This window comes from Heliangelus exortis, chromosome 1, assembly GCF_036169615.1.
Source record: "Heliangelus exortis chromosome 1, bHelExo1.hap1, whole genome shotgun sequence".
NCBI classification, from domain to species: Eukaryota; Metazoa; Chordata; class Aves; order Apodiformes; family Trochilidae; genus Heliangelus; species Heliangelus exortis.
The window spans coordinates 130,524,645-130,548,367 of NC_092422.1; the positions used below are offsets into that span (position 1 = coordinate 130,524,645).

General features: G+C 38.8%; 1 protein-coding gene across 1 annotated transcript in view; it reads right to left on the reverse strand.

Moving 5' to 3' along the window:
- The window catches only part of NAV3 (neuron navigator 3), a 267,393-nt gene that overhangs the window by 120,017 nt on the left and 123,653 nt on the right, over positions 1-23,723 (reverse strand). The window contains exons 7-9 of the mRNA XM_071766381.1: positions 22,389-22,528; positions 12,213-13,236; positions 1,194-1,309 (exon numbers count right to left, since the gene is read on the reverse strand). Of these exons, the coding sequence (XP_071622482.1) occupies positions 1,194-1,309; positions 12,213-13,236; positions 22,389-22,528 (1,280 nt within the window). The remainder of the gene's footprint in view (positions 1-1,193; positions 1,310-12,212; positions 13,237-22,388; positions 22,529-23,723) is intronic.

Consider the following 23,723-nt stretch of genomic DNA (forward strand, 5'->3'; position numbering starts at 1 on the left):
TGCTAATGAAAAAAAACACAAAACAACAATAAAAATAAAAACAAACCCCCAAATCCCAACAAAACAGCTCTGGTGAAGGATCTCTCTGAAAGTTGTTCCACACAACCCTGGTGCAACTCAGTCCTGATGAAAAAGTCAGCTGTGACACTTTGCTTTTTACATCCATAGGCAGAATTACGACCAGATCCCAAACTGATGGAAATCAGCATGGCTCTGTTGACTTCAGTGGTGTTATTCTGAAAAATTGCTCTCAGCCTAATAAGGATATTTCTCAAGGTTTACAAGGAATTTCAAAACACAATATTTAGCAGCTTAGCTCTAGCAGCAGCTTCTAAGCCAGGTCCCACTAGGGAAGAGCAGAGAGGAAGGAGAACCTCCCTTGACCTGTAGGACACACTCTTCTTAATGCACCCCAGGATACCAATTGACCTTCTTGACCACAAGGACACATTGCTCTCCCATGGAGAACTTACTGTCCATCAGTACTCTGAAGTCCTTCTCCATGGTGTTTTCCAGCAGCTCAACCCCTAATCTGTACTGGTGCATGGTGTTATTCCTCCCCAGGTGTAGCACTCTCGATTTCTTCTTGTTAAATCTCATCAGATTCCCCTTTGCCCAGCTCTCCAGTCTGTCCACATCTCACTGAATGGCCACACAGCCTTCCAGTGTCTCAGCCAATCCTCCCAGTTTCATATCACCAGCAAACTTGCTGAGGATACACTCTGTCCCATCATGTTGAATAAGATAGACACAATCCCTGGGGAACACCACTAGTCACAGGTCTCCATTTTCTGAATATACATTCATTTTAAAAAGTAAAATATATTTTGTCTTAATTCTGATGTTACAATTTAATTTGATGATCTTAAGGGCATCAGTGTCAAATATTCTGAAGCAGATTTTCCACTGATCCTGCTGGAGTACTCAGTATGACTAAAATAATGACTTGAAACCCTAGCTTGTGAAAGGCCAGTTTCTCAAAATGATGAAGAGGATATCTGAACAGGAGCCAGTTCAGACAAGCGAACTGTGCATTTGAAGCACTAAATGTTTATGACTCAAGTTTTCTGCATATTTCATACCACTCATGAATAGGGGTCAGAAGTATTATGTCAAACTGCTGCAAAGCTCCTGGTAAGAAACAGATGTAAGCAAAGAAGTTTACAGGCTTCTGCTGAATTATTGTTACTCACCAGATATCTCCTCTAGGCACTGTTTGGCAGTTTTACTGAATGACAAATCCATTTTGGTCGGACTGGTGCAGGAATCAGCAGGTGGTAAAGAGGTACTGTCATTTTCTGAGAGAGTTCTGAAATCAAGCAACAAGGTTGATTATTATTATCTGTCATACATGTATTGAGAGAAATGAATGTTACTCGCAGCTCCATCTAAAACTGAACCACTGTATGGTGAAAATACCATGAATGTCACATTCTTGCTGTGTTAGACTCCAGCTGCACAAAGCTGCGAGCAGCTAGGAACTCTCCCTGTCTCTTTCTTCACCAACAACTCAGAGTTAATGCTGGGAAATACAGAGCCATTTTGTTTCCTTACTTTTCCTCTGCAAGATGTGTCAACTAGATATAGGCAGAATCCATTTAAATTGGTTGTCACATCCCTGTCCATGTATAATGGAAATGAAAACTTATAATTGCTGAAATATTAAGTGGGAAAAACCATGTGGGAAGAAGCTTATGCAAGGATGGAATGGAAATCTGGCCCAGATATTTAAATCTATGTGCAGCTTATTTTGATAAAGCCCCTTATATAACTCTCAGGAAATGGGATAATAGAAGTTTTTCTGTTAACTTGCTAACAAATAGCCCATATTTCTGTGATGGTGTGTTTCTGTGGGTATCACTGATAAATTATGAGTACCCTTTGTTATTTGCATAATTGCTACTTGCCATTGCATAATGTTAAGTAGCAAGAAATAAGCAAGCACAGAGAGTATAATACAAAATAGATCACAAAATTACTGTCTTTACTTAAAGGACACTTGTACCTCACATAGGAACTTTTGAGCCAAAATGCCATTAAATAGCAACCTGTGCCACATTTTTATACAGTAAAAGAATACATCCACAGATATACTAGCCACTTTTTGAAATTAAATGGAAAAAAGTCCTCACTTAGAATTTAAGTTCTTACAGTTCTCCTGACAAGAACAGCACACTCAGTCCTTTGATTTCTTCAAAGACTTGTGAAATCCTAATTTGAAAATACTCCAAATTCACCATAAAGTGTTTCCAATGACCAACAAAACTGTAAACACAAATATTTAACTGTGTGATGACTGTGTATTTTATACATATAACTGATAAAAACCATGACTTATATTTCAAAAGAATCTTATGACATTTTATGAAATAACTTTCCCGTTAATATTTTCTTCATAGTTACTAAATGGATTTTTTCAGCAATTCATGACAGTAAGTGAGGGAGCAAATATCTGCACACACAAATTACTCAAGTCGTGTCATGGTGGAATCTGTTGATTAGAACCACTTAACTCTGACTCTACTTATACAGAAACAGCAATGCAAAAGATGTTTGATCTGTTGCATTGTCTTTCTTACCAATTTCTGTACATTTGGGATGCTGGAAATGGACAGCTGCTCTCTTGAAACTATTTTTGGTTATCAGCTACTATTTTACTCTGTCATACATTACTGGACACACATCCTAAGTACACACAGCAAAGTTAACTATATCCCAATTACTTCGAATGTAATTTTATGTTTGGTGCTTGAGGACAGTGTCCTAAGAATAAAAAGCCCACTCAGTCCCTCCTCAATGTACACACAGAAATTCCACCATCCCACCTGCTTTCTCATACTGTTTCAAATCATGAAAACAAATGAGAGATATGTTTACTTTCAATGAAAGCCATTGTGAGAAGCTGTGAATGCTAATGAGTACTCTTGCCTGGGTTACTGCTGAAACTTAGTGCTGTGTCAGCCTAGGGCAAACTCTCAGCCCAAAACCACACCTCAAACAAAGGCTTTTATATAAATGGTGATTGGTGTGGTTTGCTGGGGCTGGAGCATGGTTGGAGTTAGTTAAGAAGAATGCCAGAAAAGAGTAAGCCGCTTTTTTTTTTAACATGGGTGTAGATCAAGTACTCCCAGCAATCTCCACAAAACGTGTATGGAGTTTACATCAGTCCACCTATAGCATTGAACAAAACCGGATCCTTTTCCTCTGTTCTCCTTCTGATCCTATGGCATCCAACATTCCTGACTGTGTAACTGTTCAACCATCAATCACTGCATCAATCAAGAAAGCTGATGCAAACTGTTCCCTGAGCAACTATCTCTCTTCTAAGAGAGGATAGAAAGAATCCTGTACTCAGCGCTGGTGAGGCCACACCTCGAGTCCTGTGTCCAGTTCTGGGCCCCTCAGTTCAGGAAGGATACTGAGGTCCCGGAGCGGGTCCAAAGGCAGGCAACTAGGCTGGTGAAGGGACTCCAGCAAAAGTCCTATAAGGTGAGGCTGAGGGAGCTGCGGCTGTTCAGCCTGTAGGAGGCTCAGGGGAGACCTCATTGCTCTCTACAACTCCCTGAAAGGAGGGTGTAGCCAGGTGGGTGTTGGTCTCTTTTCCCAGGCAACTCTCAGCAAGACAAGAGGGCACGGTCTCAAGTTGTGCCGGGGGAGGTTTAGGTTGGACATTAGAAAGAATTTCTTTACTGAGAGGGTGATCAAACACTGGAATGGGCTGCCCCGAGAAGTAGTGGATTCTCCATCCCTGGAGATATTTAAAAAGAGACTGGATGTGGCACTCAGTGCCATGGTCTGGTAACTGCAGCGGTAGTGGATCAAGGGTTGGACTTGATGATCTCTGAGGTCCCTTCCAACCCAGCCAATTCTACGATTCTATGATTCCATTCCTGTTTATTTGGACATCTATCATCAGAAAAGGATAAAGTGGTCTGGACTCCCACCCAGCATTTGAACTCACTCTTCATATAGAATATGATGACAGGTAAACACAGAACTTCAATGATCTGGACTGCCTTCTGGCAGTGGCTATCACCTATACACTCAATATACTGATCCTTAACTCGTTATTCACTGTATGGTAACACAGATGCTTATGTTAAAAGGACTGGATCTCTCTACAAGAGTACAAACAAGTAGTGAGTGATTTACAGGAGCTAAGCAAACTTTAATATGATGAGTGAATCTGCTAACTTAAAATAAAAATAAATATACATTTTCTTTCCCAGGCTACATTGCACCTTTTAGAGGTATAAGAGATACCAATTAAAACATACTTCCATTATTCAGTGTTTTGTTGCTTTTTTTTTTTTTTTCTATTTTCAAAAACCTGATGGAGCAATAACCAGAAAGAGAAGTGGAAAACACCAGGAAAAGAGATACTTCCAAAGATTCCCATTAATAATTTTAGAATCTAATCGGGTAGATTAATTAAGCAATTAATTCAAGCAGGATCATGGAACTGCTCTGACTGGAAAATTATCTTAAAGGTCTTTTCCAACCACAATGATTCTGTACAAACTGCAGGATAAAATTCTGTTTCTGTGACACAAGATGGCATTAGGATCTAAGCCTTACAGTAGAAACACTGAATAACAAATACTGTATCATGCAAAAAATTTTAAAGTGTCTGATTTAATTTGTTGAAAGAAAACCATGGAAACACATGGTTTATGATCATTTTTATGATGTGCTTTTCTTAAATTTGTAGGCAGGCTGAAATAGCAGCTCTAAGAAGCATAAAGTGTCCCTTTTATCTTACTTGAAATTCAAAAGGTTAAATATAATGTAAAAATAATGTAAAATAATGTCATTTGCTATCAAAACAAATAACAAAGAAACTGCTGTACTGACTTCATTCAGCATTTTTATGCTTAATTTGGTAAGAACATCAATGATTGTAATTATCTGAGGCAAAAACTGAAACTCCACAGAGAAATTTTGCAGCATGAATTTTATAGCACTTAAAGTTCCACTTACTCAACAAAACTGGTTATTTATTGTGGGAGTGATGGGCCAGAAGGCATGTACCCAGCTTTTGGGTACTCATGATGGAGGGACCCCAAGGTAGATGCCTTTTTGCTTAGCTCAGCTGTTCTGTCTCAAATAAAAATAAATAAATGAATAAATAAATAAATTCTGAAATTGTGTGCCTACCCCTGTAATTCTACTTGCACTTCTTTCTCTGAGCCATATTAATCCTAAGAATGACTCAAGTGATCTCTGGAGGACTACAAAGATCAAACTCTGGGAAAGCTAACAGCAAAATAAAAGATCTTCTCATTAGCCTTACACATTGGCCTTGAATGGCCCTCTATCCTCTACCTATTCAAAGTAGAGGATACTCTACCTATTTAAGGCCCACTGCCTTAAAAAAAAAAAAAAAAAAAAAAAGCTGCATCCATGCATCTCTCTTGACATCAAAGTGATGAAGCAATCCCATTGAGATTTCTCACAGTGCTGTGCTTCTGCACTGCAGGTTATTTAGGCAAGCTCATGAAAACAGGACAATCTGTTTTCTATTTTAATCATGGCAATCAGTGAATATATTTATCTCCAATTAATCAAGTCCTCTGCTAAAGCAAGTTCTCCTGTAACAGCATTAGACTCACTTAATGGGACAAATCCTGCTCTCAATGATGCCTGCACAAGCTTATTCAGCTTGATTAAAATGAGCCTGTACAGGAGTAAGTAAGAACAGAATTTGAACACTGCTTAATAAGCTGTCTTTAGCACAGGCAGTCATTTCTCATCTCTGATGAAATAGACAACCTTTGATAAACACAGATCACATCAAAGATTTCTTTGATTTTCACTTGACATTCCACAAGATATCAGATGAATATGCTGGGTTTTGTTTTTGTTTTGTTTTGCTTTATTTCAAACAGTTCCCTGCGGCGCAGCTGTCTTGAATGTGGATCACTGTCAATGTAACAGGCTGGCAGGACCACATCTGGAATATGAGCAGTTTGATCACCCATGTTCAAGACATATGAGTTAAATTGGGCACAGCTGCAGGGAAGGGCTATCAGGATGTTCATGGGGAACAAGAAGCCCTTCTGAAAGGAAAGAAGAGACAACTTGGTTTAGTCTTGCAAAAGAGAAGGAAGGAGATGGGATAATTCCCTCACATATTTAAGAAGAGTAATCAAAAACAGGGAAAATCACTTTTTTTAGGTTAAAGACAATATTAACAAAGTCATCAGTCACATATGGGTTGCTAACAATTTTTGAGAATGAGATGAGTGAGTTTCTGGAGGAACCTTCCTGTTAGTGTAGTAAGTATTAACTACTTTAAAATAAAGTTTAGCTGGTTTGTGAAAGGGTTAATATGGTTGCCAGTGACAGAAGACTGGCCAGAATATTATTTTTGATCCTTTATATTACATTTTACTGATTATTTAGTCAAAGGAATATGACCACTTGTCTGAATGGTAATTTAAAAGAATGACTTCAGATCATAAACTGAACAACTGAACAACTGAACAACTGAAATATCAAGCTACTGTTTTAACTCAACATTAATCAAGTACATGTTTATAATTATTTTTTTTGCTTATTATCCTTCCCATCCATTTAAGCCAACATCTCTTAACTGAAATCTTTTCTTGCACAATTACTTGAAAATCAAGCATGAGGAAATGGGAGGAATTTTCTAAAGATTCTGGTTTTGTTACAAGTAAAATTGGTGGGTGGTAATGTTTAGCTCTACCTACAACTGCAGAATTTTAGTGATGACTTTCACAACAGTAATGTAAATAATGGAAATCAATAAAGCATTGAAGTGTAACTGAATCAACATGTTTTAAAGAAACATCATCATGTTTTTAAAGTTTTTACGTTTAGCAGCACAATCTATTACTAGCAAACACAATTAACAGGTAGAATATCTTTTACTGAAAACTTAAATTTTAGCTCCACAATCAGTGACCAGAAAGAGATTCTAGTAATTAAAACTGGGCATAAATACAGTTACAACAAATCCAGAAGATGCTGCGCTTGCAGTATCCTTAACAAGCAGCTTTTATTCTTGAGCCACATCCTGAATGAGGAGCTGGAATTGAATTTCAGGTACAACCTGATTATATCCTCCTTCCCATCTGTTACAGCTCTGCACTTGAAGCTATACTCCCTTGAAGCTATGCTCTAGTAATAGAATTGATTCAATCAACATATAAGAAAGGAGATAGAAAGAGGATTTTAGTACCTGGTAAGATATTTATTTATTATACTGATATTTCATTTCTCTGCCTCTATCTAGTAAACATTTCAGTCCCGACAGAATCATAAAGTAATCTAGATCAGAAAGATGTTCTAGATGCCACCTGGTCCAAGGAACTGCTCAAATCAGGTCTGGTTACATTAAGTTGCCCAAGTCCTTGTTTGGTTGTGTTTTGAACACCTTTGAGTACAAAGCTTCCCCAGCCTCTCTGGGCATTTTGCTCCAGTGTTTCACTACCCTCAAGGTAAAAACATTTTTTTCTTGCTTTTAATCAGCTTTTAATCAGCTCAAGTTCTGTAGCTTGCATCTGTTGCTTCTTACCAGTTCAGCCTACATCGGGCAGAGTCTGGCCTCATCCTCTCTATGTCAGCCTATTAAGTAGCTGAAGTAACCACTTTCTTATTCTTCAGGGACAAAAGAACTGCCAGACTCTTTTTTGTAGTTCAGCACTGACACTGAAAGAGTATCTCTGCAAGGTCTCAATTCAAACAGTACTGAAACTTCTTCCAGATGTCTCTATCATAAACTACAAATGAAGAACTGAAATTTAAATGATGCACAATGTAGAAGTGCAGCTCAGGATGAGGAGTGATCAGCTAATTCCCTGCAGCAGTTTTTATACCTTCAACAATTTCTGAGCACCACATCCCTTGGGATTTGTGCACTTCAGATTCTATATTCCAGCCATGGTAAAGAGACCCACTAAACCCCTACTGTGGTTACTGGAGGAGGCAATAGAATAAAATAATACTGCAGTACCTGCATCCAGTTACAGCAATGTTTCTTTGAAATATTCCTTTAGTGTTTGAGCAAACCCACAGCAAATGCTAACTGCCAACATATCACATACTTCATGTAGGGTTGTGATGATTTACACTAAGGATTTGCCCTGTGAAATGAGATGACATTTGTGTTACTCCTGGGACTATTACCTATTTTGTGGAAGCGGCACAAACTTACATATTTTGGCTCACAAAAAAACAAAACAATGACTGCATATACAACACACACTCCTCTGTGCAAATAAATGTTGGGAATTACAGGTTCTACTACATTTTGAGAAATTTGTAGGAAAACTAAGAACTCCAAATACTGAGCAATTAAACTGTTACTCTCCCACTAAGATTTTATAAGAAAGAGTCAATTTTTTTTTTCAATAATGCCTCTTTTTCTTTTTTTTCTGTATTTACTGTAACCTAGTAAGCACTAAGCTTCTGTGTTACTCTTCTCCATCTGAAATTTAAACTCCACTAGGAAGATAGATAAATTCTATGGCCAATTGCAATACGAGTCTAGGCACTCTGGAACACCAGATACATACATACACCTTCTGTGTACGTATGCTGTGTACGTAGAAGAATGTGTAAATAGTGGCTGGTACACTTTAAAAATTATACAGCCACTTACACCTTTCTTTTAGTTGCTTTTCCTGCTGAATCTCCCTTATCAAACCTTCTGGGAACTAACTTACATATGCTTCAGCATTTCTTATATCAGTTGAATCCTGCATTCAACTTCAGAGGGAACACATTAGGAGCTGTAAATAACACATTCACAATGGCATTTCAAAATAAATAATCACTTGCTGAGGAGAAGGAAGAATTTAAATTATGCCCATTTAGATTATCTCAAATGCAACTCTGACCGGTGCTGCCAATCTTTGAAGAGAAGTAATAATCCCATATGAATTTCCATGCCATGGTGTTCAAGCAGCATAAAAATACAATGTTATATCAGATAGTAGAAAGCACCAAGAGTGCAAAGCTGAACAGTGCAATACATCATTTCAGTGTATTCACTCCTAGTGAAATAGTGTTTCCTATCTAGTGTCCATGAACAGAAACCTAAACACCGTGGGTGCTGATAACTTTTACAACATTGCCTTCTCTGTTTAAACAAAATATATGCTGGCCTCAAAGAAACTCTTTGGAGTAATCTTTTACTAACTGTCAAGTTTTAGCAGTCTGTATGAACCAAAAGCCAGAGGACAGAATTGCTCTCTATCACCCCTCTCTACTCCCAAGGGTAATAAGAAAGACAGACTTGAATGTTGCAAATTAAAACTTAAACAGGCTTACCAGAATAGAGAAAGGGCATTAACACATGGGATAAGGAACAAATATATACAAATGTCCAAAAGCTGATCTCAAGGATGGCAGAGCTAGGTGTGTGGGGGCCCCTTGTGGCATGGGTGACTGAGGAGAGGGATTTGCAGCTCTTCCCAGCACCCTATGGATGTGGACTCTGAAAAGCATGTGGAGAACTGATGGCAAAAGGGGGGGATTCATCAAGGCCAGAGTGCAGCAAGGCAGCAAAGAAGAAAGGAGCAGAAAAAGGGGTTGGGCTTCTAGTCCTCCTGGATTTTATGGAGTAGGGGCAGGAAATGGGAGGGAATACAAGCATGTGATTGGGAAAAGCCAAGATGGATTCACCAGGCTCAAATCATGCTTGACAAACCTGATTGCTTTCTACAACACAGCAACCTGATGCAGGATTAGTGGTGGACATTGTCCACCTGGACTTCTCCAAGGCTTTTGACACAGTCCCCCGCATCCTCCTCCTAGAAAAATCTATGCATTACAGCCTAGACAAGTGGCCCATACAGCGGGTTAGGAACTGGCTGACAGGCTGCATCCAGAGGGTGGTAGTAAATAGTTCTTTCTCACAATGGCAACCAGTTTAAGGCAAGGTTCCCCAGGGACTGATACCAGTCTGTTTAATATCTTCATAAGCGGAGGAGTGGGCTGGCAAGAACCATATGAAGTTCAATGAGGAAAATTGCAAGGTCTGGCACTTGGGAATATGCCATCCAAAAATGCAGCTCAGACTGAGATCCACCTGGCTGGAGAGCAGCTCTGTGGAAAAGGACCTGGGGATTTTGGTGGATAAGTGAGTGAACAGTGTACTGCAGCAGCAAAGAAATCCGACAAGATGCTGGGATATCTGCGGACATCTGCTACACACCAGCAAAAGCATGAGCTTGCTTATGCTTGTGTTAACTGCTTAAACTAATCACAACCATATATTGTGCTATATTGCAGTGTTGTGCATGATTCAGGATAAAATGCATGCATTATTATTAAATTATAGTGCAACTTTTTACAGTACAAATGTGTAGAGCCTAAGTATTCATTTTATCTGTGGAAAAATTAGTCTGAGTGGTAGTTATTGTTTATTAACTCATCAATCCATACAGATGTTCTAGCAGCTAACAAGTGCACCTGAAAATTCTGTGTGTAAATTGTGGTGATGGCTCAGAAAACAGCTAAGTTTAAAAGCTAGAAAGTGTAAATATAGTACTCCAGCTTCACACACACCTTTACTTGCTGTATGTCCACAAAAATAAATATGTGGATATTTTATCCTTGGTTATATTTACATTCTTCTATGAAATCACTTTGTACTATTAGTGCTCTTAGGAATTGTAAGCAATGTGTCAGAATTTTGTGTCAGCATACTGTGTCAGAATTTTGGGTCAGATTCTGCTCTCAGTTACAAAGAGACACACTGAAGTAATGTCATGAAAGTTGATCTATTACTCTGGGCTATGGTGTTCTGAGATCAGATGCTGGCTCTAAGAACTTTCTTTTCACACAAGATTTAACTTCAAATACAGTCTGCTTTGCTTCTTCTTACTTATTTGAAGCCAACAGATGACTATTCATACCAAATCTTACTGGAAGATGAATGCTTCTATTGCCCTTTAAAATTCAAAATGCATTTTACTTCATTATAAAGCTTAAAAGAATGATAAGATATCTCCATCGTGCAATGAAATAGCATCAATATGTGGTAAAATTGCCATTAAATAGCACATGCATTTGAAGGCAGAGCATAGCTTTTCTTTCCCCTTGTATATGCACCTTAATCCATAGGTAAGCATATGTACCATGCTGCAAATACTCTGTACCACTGAGGTTATTTCAGATAAAGTAACATGCATATCAAGCACCTTCAGCAATACATTTAATTGAAACTCAAGAAACTACACGCTGCATATTAGAATAAATATAGCCTATATTATGCCTTTTTCCCTTGCCATACGATTTTCTGAATTGCTTTTGTTCAGAATTAACTTTAACAGTTTATCACTCATCCAGATTCACTTTGAAGCTATGTTTAGTTGTGTGTTATGATATATATACTTTGTCAGAGCCAGCTTCAGCACCTCTTTAATTTTTAGCCAATATATACACATTAACAAAATCTGCCACTATATTTTGCTTAATAATGTATTTGTCATTCTACCAGGTGTTAAACTTGCTCACAAGTGTGGCTAAAACCCTCTGACATCTGAAATCATTACTCAAACCATTGCCAGTCTTTCTACACCTACTCCATTTTTTGAGCAGTACAGCAACAGAATCTCTCAGCTTCTATTCAGTTGCTCTATTATATAGCAAAATAAATTCAACAAATTCAATACATTTAACTCTTCATTCCACAGCCTTGGCCAGCAGAAGAGTTTGTATCACCAGTATAAATTAAGCACCTCTACGGCGCTGTTCTATAACTAGTTTATGTATAAACCTAAACAAGAAAAGGACCTGCAAACAATAACCTTTTCTCTCTGCCCAAAATCTTGTGTATGGTATTTCCTCTAATATCCTACTAGTACTGTTACATAAGCTGAAACCCCCATCTGTTTATTTTAGCATTTTTAAGACAACAGTGTACTTTAAGCAAATATAATTGAGTACCAGCAAACAAAAGTTGAGGTTCTTAAATTGCAAACAAGAATATTCACACTAGAAACCTGAGTCAGCTCTGACCTCTCAAAAGCAGTAAAACATCATGAATTTTAAATGGCAAATATCTGCAGTGGATTGCTTTTGTACAAGTTAGAGAGTCAGAGTTCTTGGACAGGAAAACATGTGCATGGCACTGTGACAGAAACTGGGAGATAACAGTGTGATACACCATTGCTTTATCTGTTCTAGTGTCCTTTCCTAAATGGTAACACAAACCCAATTTCCCTCTGTGACCTTACCTATAAATGAAAGGAGCTACCGTGGCAGTGTTGGGGTGGCTGTATTGCTGTTGCTGAGGAAGCTGGATGACACCATTTCCTGCACCTTGGCCGCTGCTCGGAGCTACTGAGGCTGAAAGAGCTGTGGAGGACCCCGGGGTGAGAGTTGCTCTTGGTTCTTTCCCTTCAGAAGAAGCAATGCCAGAGGAAGGAGAGGACTTCTCACTAAGTTGAGATTTTGATGTCGATTGGGACTGGTTTCCTTTTGTAGTCCTCAGTTTTTCAACCTCCTTGCTTCCTGTGCATGCAGCTGAGGTACTCTGCTTTGCTGTTGGCACCTTCGATCCAGGTTTTGGGATCCCACTAGAAGACGGTATTAAACTTTCCTTCTTGGATGCTGTTGTCTTGCTTCCCTTTGGGATTAAGCTCACAATTTTTGAGCTCTTCTTTGTAGATGTTTCTGTGACCTGGTCCTTCTCTTCCTTGGCTGTTTTGTCAGTGGAAGCTTTGTTTTTGTCTCTGTTCTTTTCCTCTTTGTCCTTTGTCTGTAGCAAAGACTTTTTATTGCTGAAATTTTTGCTTCCAGCTTTCAGAGGGGCTAACTTCGGTGATGCTTTAGGACTGCTGATTGTGAAGCCACCACCTGAGACATCCATTTCACCACACTCTGAAAAGGTATCATCCTCTCTCCCACTGTCACTGGGTCCTGAGCTCAGTGACAAAGGTGGTCTCAGAGCAGTCCTAGCATTAACCAGCTTGAATTTTTCCAGCATTGATTTCTGGCCAGATGAAGGGGGCTTAATGCTTTCAGAAGGGGGTGGCTTGTGTCTGTCTGAAGATGGAGTAGGGGAGGTTGCAGGACTGGGCTGCTTCATGGACAGCATGGTAGAGGTTGCACTGTGTTTGACATTCATGGATTTGCTGCGCCAAGGCTTGCTGGCACTTGGAGAGGGTATGGCTGAGACCTGCTGCTGCCCAGTGCTGGTGGGATGCTGCACATTTACATTCATGCCTGCAGATGGGTGAGGGCCTTTTGGTGAATCTGCTAAAAAAAAAAACCAGAAAGAACCATAATGGCACAGTCATTCTTCCATCTCAATGCTTGAAGGTGATACTATACTCCTCTGGTACTAAAAACATAGTTACATGTTATTTATGATAAACACAATTTACATGTGCATGAAACATGAAGGATGGTAATAAAAAAATTGTATTTTTTTTAGTCTCACCATCATGGTGGCTTATGCAATACTTCTCAAGAGAGCCTTAGAAACACCTTCATTGTAACCATTTCATTTTTAAAATGAAACCTCCCAGTTTAAAGTTTTTATCTTTAATGAGTCATAAATAATTTTTTCCAAACAGTTGTTAATAATAAAACCCTGAAACATGGAAGAAAAAAAAATGCTGCAATACTGAAAGAAAAGCACAACTAGAGAAAGATGATTTGGTGTTTAATGAAAGAAAAATATCTGGGGTTTTGAGTAGTGGGAGGATGACTGAATAATACTGAAATCAAAAGGATACCATCAATAGGTATACCAATAGGTAAAAGGATACCATCAATTTTCTCCAGGGCAATAAAAAGGGACTTGAGGGTGCAGGGCTGAATGGTAAAGGGCTTAGGAGCACAGATGGTTTTTTTCCTCAATTCCTTTACTGGCAGGCAATGTTGAAAGGAATAGGAAAGCAGATCAGATCAACAGGTAGCTTAGAAGCTGCCACCATAGGTTGTACTTTGGGTTTTTTGATCATGGAGATGTTTAAGTGGCACCAGACCTGCTAGCACGGGATGGTGCAGAATTATCCAGGAGAAGGAAAAGGACTTTTGTCTGAGAGATGGCAGGGTTCATCGAGAGGGCTTTAAACTAGGTTTGGAGGAGGAAGGGGATAAAACTGTGATGACTAAAGATGAGCCTAGGGATGGCACGGTGATGCTGGGGGTGAAACCAAAAGCTCAGCTTATGCAAAGTTTTTGCCCCACTAAGGACAGAAACACTAACAGGTGCCCTGGGTATGGAAGAGAAACACAGGCCAACAGTAAGGCATGTGTATGGATAGATGCCAGTAAGGCTGCTTCAAGGGGGGCACACCTCTAATGCATGAAGCATGAGGAATAACCAAGAGAAGTTATATGACTGGAGTGTGGGGATAGCTGAGTATAAACTGTTTAAAAAGGACAAGAAAGGCAAAAGAAGAGGGGGTGTTACCCTCTACATCACCGATCAGCTGGAGTCCCTGGAGTTCTGCCTGGGGATGGGTGAAGAGCTGACAGAGACCCTATGGGTCAGGATTAAAGAAAAGTCAGGGGCAAGTGGTATTGTAGTGGAGGTCTGCTACAGGCCACCCAACCAGGATGACCAAGTGGATGAGGCCATCTTTAAACAAATAAAAACTGCTTTGCACTCACAAGCCGTGGTCCTCAAGGGGGACTTCAGTCACCCCAACATCTGCTGGATGGACAACACAGCAAAGCACCAGCACTCGTGGAAGTTCCTTGAATGCATTGATGACAACTTCCTCCTCCAAATGGTAGAGGAACCAACCAGAAAAAGAGGTTGTTAGACCTTGATCTCACCGATGGAGATGAGATGGAGAGCGATGTAAAAATTAATGGGAAACCAGGCTGCAGTGACCATGACACTGTAGAATTCAAGATCCTTAGGGCAGTGAGGAAAGTGTGAAGTAAGCTAAAGATACTTGATTTAAAAATGGCAGACTTTAGTCTCTTCAAAGATCTGATTAGTAGAGTAAAATGCGATAAAGCCTTGGATGGGAAAGGAGCCCAGGAAAGCTGGTCCATTTTCAAGGATCACCTCCTGCATGCCCAGGACCAATGTGTCCCAGTGAAGAGGAGGGCAGGCAGGAGTGCCAGGAGGCCTGAATGGATGAGCAAGGAACTCCTGGACACACTTAGGGATAAAAACAAAGTTTACAGAGGATGGAAACAAGGACAGATAACCAGGGAGAAGTAAAGAGAAGTAGTTCAGAAGAAGTTCAGAAGAAGTTCAACAAGGCCAAGTGCAAGGTTTTGCACCCAGGTTGAGGCAATCCCATGCATGAATACAGCTTGAGAGGAGAAAGGACTGAGGGCAGCCCTGAGGAGAAGGACTTGGGGTTAAGAAGCTTAACATGAGCCACCAATGTGTGCTTGCAGCCCAAAAAGCCAACCCTGTCCTGGACTGCATCGAAAGGAGTACAGATGTCAAGGGAGGTGATTCTCCCCCTCTGCTCTGCTCTTGTGAGACTCCACCTGGAGTGCTGTGTCCAATTCTGCAGTCCCCAGCATAAGGAGGACACAGAGCTCCTGGAACATGTCTAGAGGAGAGACACTAAAATGACCAGAGGGCTGGAGCACCTCCTCTGCGAAGCCAGGCTGAGGAAGTTGGGGTTGTTCAGCCTGGAGAAAAGGAGGCTCCAAGGTGACCTTATAGCAACCTTCCAATATCTGAAGGAGGCCTACAAGAAAGCTGGGGTAGGGCTTTTTACACAGGTGTGTGGTGAGAGGACAAGGGGAAAGGGTTTAAAGCGTGAAAAGGGGAGGTTTAGGTTTGAGATTAGGAAGAAATTCTTTAATTTGAGGGTGGTGAGACACTGGCAGGGGTTGCCCAAGGAAGCTGTGGCTGCCCCCTCTCTGGAAGTGTTCTAGGTCAGGCTGGATGGGGCCTTGAGCAACCTGGTCTAGTGGACTAGACCATGCAGGGGGGCTGGAACTTGATGATTTTTTAAAGTCCCTTCCAGACCTAGCCATTCTATGATTCTAATAACATTCATAGAATCAAAAAATGGCTGGTGACTATAACTTTCTTCTTAAGTACAGCTAACAACCTCTAGTAGCTAATTTGAGGAACTTAACCCAGTGCACTTTCATAGGCAATAAAAAAAAATCAAGAATTTCACTAGTATCAGTACCTAAAAGTTACAGACATATAACATCTACAGAGATGCACCAATGGTATTTGTTTGGACCCCCTAAGGTCAGAAGGCTTGGTTATGTGGCTCTGGTACAGTACCACCACTACATTTACAGGATCCAGGAGTTTTGATAAGTCTTCACGATTAGTGAAAACAAGAATGTTTCTGCAATACTCAAACCTAATTGACAACAATGATTTTCAAAAAAGTGACCTAGCTTTACTAAGTAAAACAGACCAATGCAAAAAAGGGTTAAACTCTTCTGCATGAACCTCAGATTTCCAAGACGTATCTGAGAGTCTAAACACTACTACCCTGGAGCAATAGACAAATGAAGTGGTAATGGCAATCAAGTATGTGGTAAATAGCTGTTTCAGCAGATGTTTTCTTTCAGTGTATCCATCTTTTCTTGCCATTTGGTCTCAGGACTACCAGCGAATAAGGCATAAGCCTGCTTCCAGTATATCAAATTTAGGAATGCAAGAAAGCCTATGAAACATGCAATACAAATACAATTCATGGAAAAAAAAAAAAAAAAAAAAAAGAGTGCTTGATGTGTTACATATAGACATGAAGCCAAAGTCATGTCTTAGGGCCCCTCTGTTTGAATAACATTGTAGATGAGGACACTAAAGACATTTGTCCTGTCATCACAGTTTGAAATTACGCATGATTTTAATTTTTGAAGTCTCAGTCCCAAGGCTCTGGTATGGACTAGACTACCTACTTGGAAGTTTGAAGCCCATTAATACACATAGGAAAGGGGTCTTAGCATCCTAAAAGAAGACCTGTTTTTTTCCTTAAGAAAGTGAATGCATACACAGAAAAATCTACTTCTCCTACACAGCATCAAATCATAGAATCAATGGTTTAGGCTGGAAAGTACCTTAAAGATCATCCTGCCATGGGCAGGAACACTTCTCACTAGACCAGGTTGTTCAGAGCCCCATCCAACCTGGCCTTGAATACTGCCAGGGATGTGACATCCACATCCTCCCTGGGCAATCTATTCCAGTGCCTTACCATCATCACAGTGAAGAATTTCTTTCTGATATGTAATCTAAATCTACTCTCTTCAAGTAAAAAACATTACCCCATGTCCTACTGCTACATGCCCATATAGAAAGTCCCTCCCCAGCTTTCCTGTAGGCCACTTTCAGGTTTTGGAAAGACACTATAAGGTGTCCCTAGAGCCTTCTCTTCTTGAAGCTGAACAGAAGTTCAGAAGTTGGGAAAAAAAAAAAAAAAAAAAAGCTGAACAAAAGTAACACAACAGGAATGAGGAATGTAACAGCTTTTACTTGCTTAATGCTATTATGCTATTAACAGCTGTAGCCCAGCAGGCCAATCACCTCCTCCTCCAATAGATGCTGTGCAATTCCATTTCCTCCTCAGCCTGACATGCAAACCCCACAGCACAAAAATGAACTCAGTCAACCTTCACAGAAAGTTTCAAGCAGCTCCGCTGTGATCAGTTACTAGGCGAGAAAACCTTAACTGGCAAGGGTTGCCTCAGAGCATTTTTTGGGACAGGTGAGGTTATGGCTCATTGCCCAGCTCCAGGTAGTATCATGCACATGGAGCAGCTTTAGTAGGCAGCTGCAGAGCTGATCCCTCCCTTGTGACTAGATCACGAATCGGGGCTGTGTTCCTGCTATTTTCTGGTGAGTCTCAGATCCTGGAAGAGAGCCTGGGGCCATCAGCAGCTGTTGAAAATTACTGCAGCCCTCAGGCTTCCTTAATTTATACCAGAAATCAGCACTGTGGCTTATAGCCCAGGACTGGGTGTGCACAAGGACATTCTTGCACACATCTTGCACTAAGCTTGCCTGAATTACACAGCAGGACTGGGGTCTTCAGCTATCCCAACAGTTTTGCAGAACAATTCACCACAAGAATCTGCCAAACTAATGCAGAATAGATGTAAAGATTTATGAACAGCAGGATTACACTACACTCTGCTGTATGAATTCAGTTACATTTGCATAGCTTCAGGCTATTAGTTTTACTTAAAAAAAAAAGAGTTCTGATTGAAAAGAAGAATGTATGCCATGCTGTATTTCCTGCTATATAATATTAAAGTCACTGGAGGAAAAATTGTAACAAGAAGCCTTTAATCTTTCATGAACAGCTTGTTCTGCTACATAGCAAAAACCCCACAGGTTCCTGGAACTACTGGTACTTAACTGATCCCTAAGAAACAAACCATAAACAGCATCCAAAAACATAACAAGAACTTTAACTTGCCTTTAATCTTTAATTTAAAGTGTATCTTTAATGTTCCCCCAAAGAATGTGGACTGGACACTCTCAATAAATATTGAGAACTATTGTGTGTTTAAAGATGTGGAATAAAAAGATTTATTCCCCCATCAATCCAAATGCATTACTTGAAGCTAATCATCGTTGCTTTCCTTACACTTAGCTGGACTTAGCTTTAGCTGTTCTTTAGATGAAAGCTGTCACCACCTTGTGGTGATTTTCATAGGGAGTGACTATAACCTGGGACAAGGATTTCATATTTTTATAAACCAAATTTTACAAGGAGATAGACTTTCCTTATTGCTTACATGCATAATCAGCTTGTGCTGAAAACAATTTTGAATTCTGATTGAGAGCTCTGTGCCTCAGAGCTGAGCCCAAACTGTGTTGGAAAACCAGAGCAGCAACACTCCCATGTGTTCAGTGCAAAAAGAGAATTTTCTACCAGAACCCAGCAACACCATGACAATGAAATGGACACTTTCAAGTCTACTTTTCATAGGCTGTTGCACAGATAAAGGACAGGTGAGATGTTTAACTTGGGCCCAATACATAACCAAGCTCTTCTGTCCTCTCCTCTGTGACCTCTGCTGTGCTCTGCTGTTGAAGAAGACAGGACCTCTGTGACAGAAGCTTCCCTCATAGCATCATAGTTAGGTACTGATAACCTAGGTATTCTGCAGCCAGCACTTACCCAGATCAGAGTACCAAATTTTAGTCACAATATAGAAGGTTAGCAGAAAATTAATATGGGATTGTTAAAAGGATGTCTGGAGGAATGGGAGGTTTATCTGGTGAGATTGTGTTAATTCAGCTAGTTCTTTCTTGTCCTTTTCCAGCTGTCCATGAAAAAGTAGCTACCTCTTACCATCACAGAACACCACCACAAGGGGAACTGGCCAAATACTGGCACCAGAACATAAGCAAATTAACCATAGATGTACATACTGGCCACAGATGAGCAGTGAGGAAAGGAAGTTCCAGGAAAGAGTTCCTCAGAGTTCATATGGGCAAAATAAACAAGCAGCATTGGAACCGAGTTTGGAGGATACTTAAACACCACTTTATATTAGTAAATAATTTGAAAAGCAGACAAGTAAACTACATGACATGGAGACCCTTATTAGAATTCAGAATATTTCTAAACTCTAAAGTCTAGGAATTTCTTTTTAAAATTTGACTAGAATTAGAACATTCCTTCTTTGCTTCCAAATGCCCTGGGTATCCACATTATTAGCAAAGTGAATAATTCCTTTACTCCAATAGTTTCATTTTCATCATTTAATTTTCATCTTTATTTTATTAACTCGGAAACAGATAGCTCTTATGTGACCTGGAAAACAGATGCGTTCTTTGAAAGCCATCCATGAAAGTCAACAAAAAAAAAATAAAAAATCCTCATTTGCTGATGAGTTTATTGTTTTTTTGCATTCTGTGTTCCTGACTTAACCAAAGCTAGAAACTGGGCTGTACTCAACAAAGAGCAAATCTGCATTCCCTCAGGGGAGCTAGGTTTCTTCCTGTGTGAACTACTCTCTAAGCAACATTCAAAGGAGATAAGATTAATGACATACTAAGCAATGAAATACTAAATAAAAGGTCCACATCACCTCTTATTTTAAATCACCCTCAGGTCTCCTTTAACTTTGTGACTACATATCCATCCCCACTGGGACTGAGTTGGAAACTGTGTTATGCAGTAATGGATTTCAAGTATTCATATAACCAGATTAAAAAGAACAAAACATAACATATGCTGTATACTTTTTTGAGGTCTCCTTATAGCATACACAGGAAGGTGTACAGCAGTGGAGAACACACTGAAAATGGTCTGCTGTTGGTCTGGAGGTCCCAGCTGCTAATGACTACTTAGCTCTTTTTCTGCTTCAGTTTATGCAGCACTAATGCGGAATTATAAGATATATGATCTATGGTTTAGAGTATATAGATTGTAGACCCATTCAGTAGAAGCTGTTTAAGTTATCTTGCTCCAAGTACTGCATCAGAAGCAAAAATTGAAATACGGGGTTTATTATGTGTGCCACATTGTAAGGAAAAATCACTTTTTCAACATGTAGTGACACTTCATTTTTAAAGAGGTGGTTATTCTTATTATTACTATTAATATTATGAGAATTACAGTTTATGTCTAAAGAAATTCTTAAAAAAACCTCAGGTCACAGAATGTCTTCGAATGCTTAAAAAAAATTTAAAGTCTACTTTGAAATTTCATTGCAGTATTCAAAAATTAGCCATTATAACCAAATTTAAAATATAGCATGGCTCAGCTTGTTTTATCTTTAGGAAAAGAAGTAGCATGTGAATTCAACTAAAGGTTCTCCGGTGTTAAATTAGGGTTTTATAAAGAGTACCACTCTGGTATCTTTACACTCACAGCAGTAATTTTCTCTAATTAACTTTTGCTTTATAGTCTAAAACAAACTTGCATCTTGTTTATAAACTATGCAAAACCAGTGTTCTTCCATCCATTCTGCTGTTTTGAAAGTAAGAAAAAAGAGCAGACAGAAACATCTTAAATATAGTACTCAATAGTTATGCAACATTATATATCCTGTATCCTGTAAAATGAATTGATTATACACAAGCAAAACCACCCGTTATCCTCTTTCAAGTGATGACTTCACCAAAAATCCAGGTTCTCATTCTCTGCTGTAAAGAAATGGGAAAATAAAGAAATCCACCATGCAAAAAGCACATAAATGTGCAATGCAATGCAAAACTTAGCAGTCAAAAGAGAGTTTCCAAGTAACAAAGAATATTAATTTCTACAATCATGTGTCACTTAGAACCGTTTCACTCTCACGTATTTAAGTAGCAAACTTTTTCAACATTATGAAGCAATTCTAAAACTTAAACTGCTGTACATACCTTCACTCAAGCAGCAACATCTACTGCTTCATAACTTCACTATCATATTTGTGAACAATACAGTATCTGCTTAGTTTTCACTCTGATCTCTTTCTAGTTTTAGCCTGCATGTCTTGCCATAAAAAATCCTTAATAAAATAAACTCCACTGTAGAACTATCTAAAACATTCAACACTGATAGTAGAAGTAAAGAAATAACTATTGAAAGGATTGTTTTATATCTTCAGATACAGCTAGGGGCAAAGTGTGTTCATCAGAATTTTGTAAAAAAATCTGGATAGCTGCCTGTTGCTTAGATGAAGAACATTCACTGCATACTTGTTCCTCCCACAGACCCCAAGGATGCAAACGGGTACTATGTATATTGTATCTTTTTCAACTCTATTCTAACCCAGAGATATGAATAAAATGCTGTTCATTACACAAAGGGAGAAAGAAGGGGGAGAAGGAGCTGGATTAGTTACACAACTCAGAAAGAAGAATTTTTACATTATTCTTTCTGAGATAGAGCCTGAAGACCTACATTGACTAGGAAAAAGAGTGTCAGTGTGCAAGAAATGTAAGGACCCAGGAAACTTTCTTTCCATAATGGATGTTTATATTTGAAAGAGGCAATAAAACCTGAACAATGGATTCAAACCCCTACAAAATTTCATTACATTTGACTTAATTTCTAATCTATTCAGACTCATATATACAATAAGAGAGTAATAGATACATGTTATATTCTGATCCAAATATAATATTTTGATTCTTCTCCATTAGAAGCTAAAATACAACTGACAGCACTTTTCCTTTGGGTATGAGTAGACTTGAATAGGGACTAATAGTATAGGCATCCAAAGTGGATTCATTTTTACTTCAGAAAAATCACCCAGTGACATTTCCATCAAAGAGGGATAAAATATATTTAGAACATCTTGGAAGTTTTTAATTCTGACCTTTAATCCCAACTCAACCACAAGTCAGAACCCTATCTCCATTGGTCTTCCTCACCAAGTCTAAAACCTACATTTATTTCTTTAAACCTTGTGGATAAGTTCTTTGGGTGATTTTTTTTTTTTCTTGTTTTTCTTTTCTTTTTACACTTGTATGTCATGAAGTGTAAGATTAGTAACTTTTAATCACTTACCTTTTTCATTTCCATTTGCATATTGTGGAGGCTTGTTTTTATCAATGCTATTAAAGCTCTGGCTTCTCCGATTTAAATTAGAAGCACCCTGGACTTTGGTACTGCTTCCTGCAGCTGGTACCCTTGAGGGTCCTGGAAGCCTGGAATGTTATGATCAGAAATCAGTTCATTTTATGTAATGCAACATACAGAGGAAGCAGTACGCAAATATCAGAATTTAAAACCAACAACTAAAAACAACGATTTCAGGTAAGCAACAATGAACAGGAGAATTCAGATTAGTAAGACTTCACAAGTAGAAAAAAAAAAAAAGCTTATTCTTACACAAAACAGAAAAAGATGCTTTCTAGTGTCTCAAAACATGTAAGAAGATGATGCTTTGCATTTACCATTAGCATTGCTAAAACAGATTAACAAACCAATAAAGTGCAATATCAACTTTTATTTAAATCTGTCACTTTGGAGGAGATGTTACAGAACTTAATTAAAAAGCACAACAGTACATTGTTAAGAAATGTTTTGTAGCTCTTACTCTAGTAAAAGTTTCATAGCTGTTTTTAGCAGAAAAGCTGGCTTTCTAGGTCTTCGGCTATATTTCAGGAGGCTATTGACTAAAGCACTTCCACCTTATTATTTTAAATGAAAAATATTGAAAATACATATTTTAGCTAGAGGCTACAAATGCATGTATATCTTTTAGAGAAATACAAACTATGCAGTTCATTTTTTAGTACTTGTTGCTACCATCTGAACAATTCTGTGTAACTATGCTAAGGAAAATATTGTGGATTGTTGTCTCTGGCTTGCCTAAACGTGCATCTTTTTTTTCTGTATGAAATTGTTCTCTGACATAAGATGCTATAATACAGGCTCACTTCAAAATTTCTGCAACATCTTTGTGGGCACCACCACTCCTTTCCAGTTTTGTTATCTGATGGACAAAATGAAATACTTGAATCAGCAAGAGGCAATTGTCATGTGAGAACATCTCTCTTCAGTTTCTTACTTACTGGAATGAACTGATGATTTTTTATAGTGGCAAGAAAATACCAGAGTTAATGAATTGTGTTAGGTTCAATATATTATAAAAGAAGAAAAAAAACCACGTTACAAAGAATTACAAAACATTAGATTTCTTACTAAACTTTACGGGTTTTTTGTTTAATATACTGGTTATAAAGAAATGTTCAAATAATTTTATTTTCATTGGCAAACATATGTAGGCAGCTCCATGTTCTCTTCCTTTACCAATTCATGCCTCAGAAAAGTAATCTGTCAGTCACTTTTATGGCTCTCTCTGGCTGCCAGCCTGCCCTTGCTAGTCTCTGTGCCGAG